The sequence below is a fragment of the Neolamprologus brichardi genome, chromosome 7, assembly GCF_056152115.1.
Source record: "Neolamprologus brichardi isolate AB-2024 chromosome 7, ASM5615211v1, whole genome shotgun sequence".
Taxonomy (NCBI): domain Eukaryota; kingdom Metazoa; phylum Chordata; class Actinopteri; order Cichliformes; family Cichlidae; genus Neolamprologus; species Neolamprologus brichardi.
In genome coordinates, this window is record NC_142110.1 from 35,383,244 (window position 1) to 35,387,428 (window position 4,185).

Genomic DNA, 4,185 nt, shown 5'->3' on the forward strand with positions numbered 1-4,185 from the left:
TCTGGGGTCTCTTGAGAGTTTGCCACAGGCATATCAGATGCAAAATTTATGTGTAAGTTTTTCCCTGAAAAAATGGGCAGATGTGATTAAAAATTTTTGGTCTTAATAGGGAAATAGGGTTGCTGGGATGGCCAGCGTATCTCCCACGCTTCCTTCCAGCATTGTTAGACCATAAATTCAGGGAGTGGTCCAGGCATGGAATCACTGCGATCTGGGAGATTAAACAAATGGTGATGGATGTGCTGGAGGTAACACTGGACTTCTCCTTTAGTACCATGTACCTTGGGAATATCCCTGAGGATATAAATAACAGAGACTCATATTTACTGAAAATAATTATGGTTGCATGCAAAAAGGCAATTACTAAGTGTTGGTTACAGACAAGCCCCCCCACACGGAAGCTGGTCATAGACATTATTAACACAATTCATCATATGGAACTGATTACCCTCTCACTGCGGCTACAGAAGGAGAAAGGAGAGAGACTTTGGGAACGATGGGATCGATATACGTCAAGAGACTAGAGACTGATAGCTCTGTGATGCAGAGGGACCGCTACGAATTTGTTTGAATGGAACATGCATCTGTGTAATATGTAATATGTGTAAGTAAAACAAGCCGTTGTGTATTTTGGAATATGTGAACATATGTGAATGTGTTGGTTTCCCTTGCCCTCTTTAGTTCTGTAGGTAAAATAAGATGAAAATCAATAAAGAGAAAGTGTTAAAAAAAAAAAAAAAAAAAATGAATGCCGTCACAAAGACAAGTATGATAGCTTGCAAGGCCAAATGCGAAAAGACAAAATCTCAAAGCTAAAAAGTGGACTGTTAGCTCAGCAGACTGCATTTGTACGCCAAACTCAGCTGAACCAGTCATCAGTTCAGGCCAGCTTTCGTGTTGCTCAACTCATAGCAAGCTACGGTAAACCTTTCACTGAGGGAGAGTTTGTCAAGAAATGTTTGAATGTTGTCGTGGAGGAGGTGTGTCCTGATAAGAAAGATGTCTTTAATGCTGTGAGTCTATCGGCGAGCACAATCACCAGACGCGTGGAAGAAATAGGGGGTAATGTATATGCCCAGCTGCAGCAAAAGACGAAAGAATTTGACTTTTTTTCATTAGCACTGGATGAGAACACGGACGTGAAGGACACAGCGCAGCTTCTTATTTTTATTCGTGGAGTTGGCGCAAACTTTGAGTTGTGTGAGGAGCTGGCAGCCTTCCAAAGTCTGAAAGGCACTACGACGGGGAAGGATATTTTCGACAAAGTATGTCAAACAATGGAAGAGTTTGATCTGGACTGGGCAAAGCTTGCTAGCATCACGACTGACAGGGCTCCTTGTATGGTGGGCGCATCTCGGGGCCTAATAGGACGCATGAACCGTGAGATGGAAGAACGGGGTCTCACCGCCCCTCTAAAAGTGCAGTGCATAATTCACCAGCAAGCGCTTTGCTGCAAAGTGTTGAAGTGGGATTCTGTCATGAAGGCTGTGGTATCATGCATAAACTTCATTAGAGCAAATGGACTTAAACACAGGCAGTTCCAACAATTCCTGTCTGAACTGGAATCTGCGTACGGAGATGTGCTGTACTACACAGAGGTCCGATGGTTGAGCCGCGGCAGAGTTTTGAGGCGTTTTTACGAGCTGCTACCCGAAATTAACGCATTTCTTCATTCAAAAGGCAAAACGGCCCCAGAGCTGATCGACCCAGAATGGAAGTGGCACCTCGCATTTTTAACAGACGTGACGGAAATGCTGTACGGCCTTAAACTGCAGCTACAAGGCCAGGGGAAACTCATTTGCGACATGTATTCCCACATAAAAGCATTTGAGTTGAAACTAGCGCTGCTTTTGGAACAAGTGAAAAAGCACAACTTCACCCATCTCCTGTTACCCAAAACCTTTCTGCAGAGAACCCAGCGGTCTTGTTCCCAGCTGAAAAGTGTGTGGAAGCACTGGAAATGCTGAAGGCGGAGTTCAGTGTGCGATTCCGTCAACTACATGTTCATGCAAAAGAAATCCATCTTTTCCAAAACCCCCTTGTTGCCGACATCGATGAAGCCCAGCTTTTTTATCAGATTGAGCTGGCCGAGTTACAGAACTGTGATGTTCTGAAAGATGCATTCAAGCCCAACAGTCTCGTTGACTTCTATGCCGCCCTCCCAAATGACACGTATACTAACATAAAAAAACACGCAATGAAGATGTCCACACTTTTTGGCAGCATGTATATCTGCGAGCAAACCTTTTCACGCATGAAACTCATGAAAACTCCGATGAGATCAAGATTGACAGATGAACATCTGCATCAGTGTTTGAGACTGGCTGTGACTAGAATGGAACCGGACATTCAACTTCTCACCGGCCAGATGCAGGCCCACAGTTCACACTGATGAACATACAGTACATAGGTAAGCTCACTTTTGTGACTTGAATGAGTTATTCTGAGTATAAACAAATATAATCATAATAAAAGCTACTGGGATAAAATCCATCTCCACAACCATTGAAGAAAGCTTGTGAAAATGTTTTGTGCTGTGTAGGTGCTGTATCACTTAGTTTGGTTTCTCAGCCTGCTTGCTTTGTGGTTTTCAGAGGGAAGTTGGTGAGAGAGAGCAAACAGTGGTGTCTACTAGGCTACCCTACTGGAACCTACAAAACTGGATTATAAGGAAAGAAAACAAGAACTTTGAGAGACTGCTCATATGAGTCATTTAAGAGATTCTGCTCTGACAACTGAAGCGTAAGATTGTGCACGGCACAACAGAAACTTTCTTTCTGTAAAGAACCCAGAGAGGGTTATTTGGTTATTATTGATTTCAGAAGTAGTTATTATATATTTCCTGACTTTTTTTCTGTGAAGAACCCAGAGAGGGTTATTTGATCTCGGAAATGGTTATTAATATTTCCTGACTTTTTTTTCTGTGAAGAACCCAGAGAGGGTTATTTGGTTATTATTGATTTCAGAAATAGTTATTATATATTTCCTGACTTTTTTTCTGTGAAGAACCCAGAGAGGGTTATTTGATTATTTACTGATGTCATAAATAGTGTTATTAAGTATTTCCTAAGTTAATTTTTTCTCTTAAGAACCCAGAGAGGGTTATTTGATCTCAGAAAGGGTTATTAATATTTGGTTATGTGTGGCTTTCTGGAAAACAATAAATGTTTACATTTTGGCAAACCTGCGATCGTCACACTTTTTCTGTTACAAACTGACCCTGGCCCCCCATCAGAGAAGGAAAAAGTTATGTGGCCCTCACTGGAAAAATTTGGGGACCCCTGCTCTAAAGAATGTAGCATCATAGGCAGTGTAGTCCGTGCTGCAAGGAGAATGTACTGCCATACACGTTATGTGTCTGTGAGCGAGGGAGGGAGAGAAAGGAAAAGTACGAGCTGTCATCGAGCAAAAACGGGAGCTGGAAGCATGTAAATATAATAATAACCACTGCAGCCAAGAAGAGAGCCTGACGAGCCCAGTTGTAAGTAAGCTATTAAGACTCGACTGTACACTGTGTTCGTGTTTTCCTCCAAAAACAATAAGTTCTGTTGGAGCAGCCTTTCAACGCCTCTCTCTGTCTCTCGCTAGCAAAGTTGACCCAGACACCAAAGTAAAGCTAGTTTTCGGCTACGAGCCCGACACAGAACCCACCGTATTAGCCAGAGGTCCCTTTACTACGGTTCGGAGCCGCGGAGCTTCAGTAACAGTAATAAATCACAGCAATAGTACATTCATGTAGTTGTAAACAGCATGATAATATATTAAGTAATCCAAAGTATTCAGAATACGTTACTCTCATTGAGTAACGTAACGGAATACGTTACAGAATACATTTTGGGGCATGTATTCTGTATTCTGTAATGGAATACATTTTAAAAGTAACCTTCCCAAATTTAGTAATGCCAACATACTGAAAGAGCAATATTTATCTCACTGCTGTAATACATCTATATACACTGTCAAAGATATTTGTATTTGAGTGAAGATTTAAGGTGATAGGAAATATAAATGACTGCAACTTGAATCTTTACTGAAGCTCAGTGTTTGACACAGAGTTCAAACTCACTGCTGTAATAACTAATAATGATTAATATAATAACTATAATATTGGCCATATTATAGTTACATTACCAAGGTGAGATGACTTTAGTCTCATGAACAACATTAGCTAATTATTATTTACTA

The 4,185-nt window shown here is 41.3% G+C and overlaps 1 protein-coding gene across 1 annotated transcript; it reads left to right on the plus strand.

The window, feature by feature from the left end:
- Positions 1-788: 788 nt before the first annotated feature.
- On the plus strand, positions 789-1,967 carry LOC148102097 (general transcription factor II-I repeat domain-containing protein 2-like). The gene has a single exon (XM_087842694.1). It carries the CDS (start codon positions 789-791, stop codon positions 1,965-1,967), a length of 1,179 nt encoding a protein of 392 aa, XP_087698820.1.
- The last annotated feature ends 2,218 nt before the right edge of the window (positions 1,968-4,185 follow it).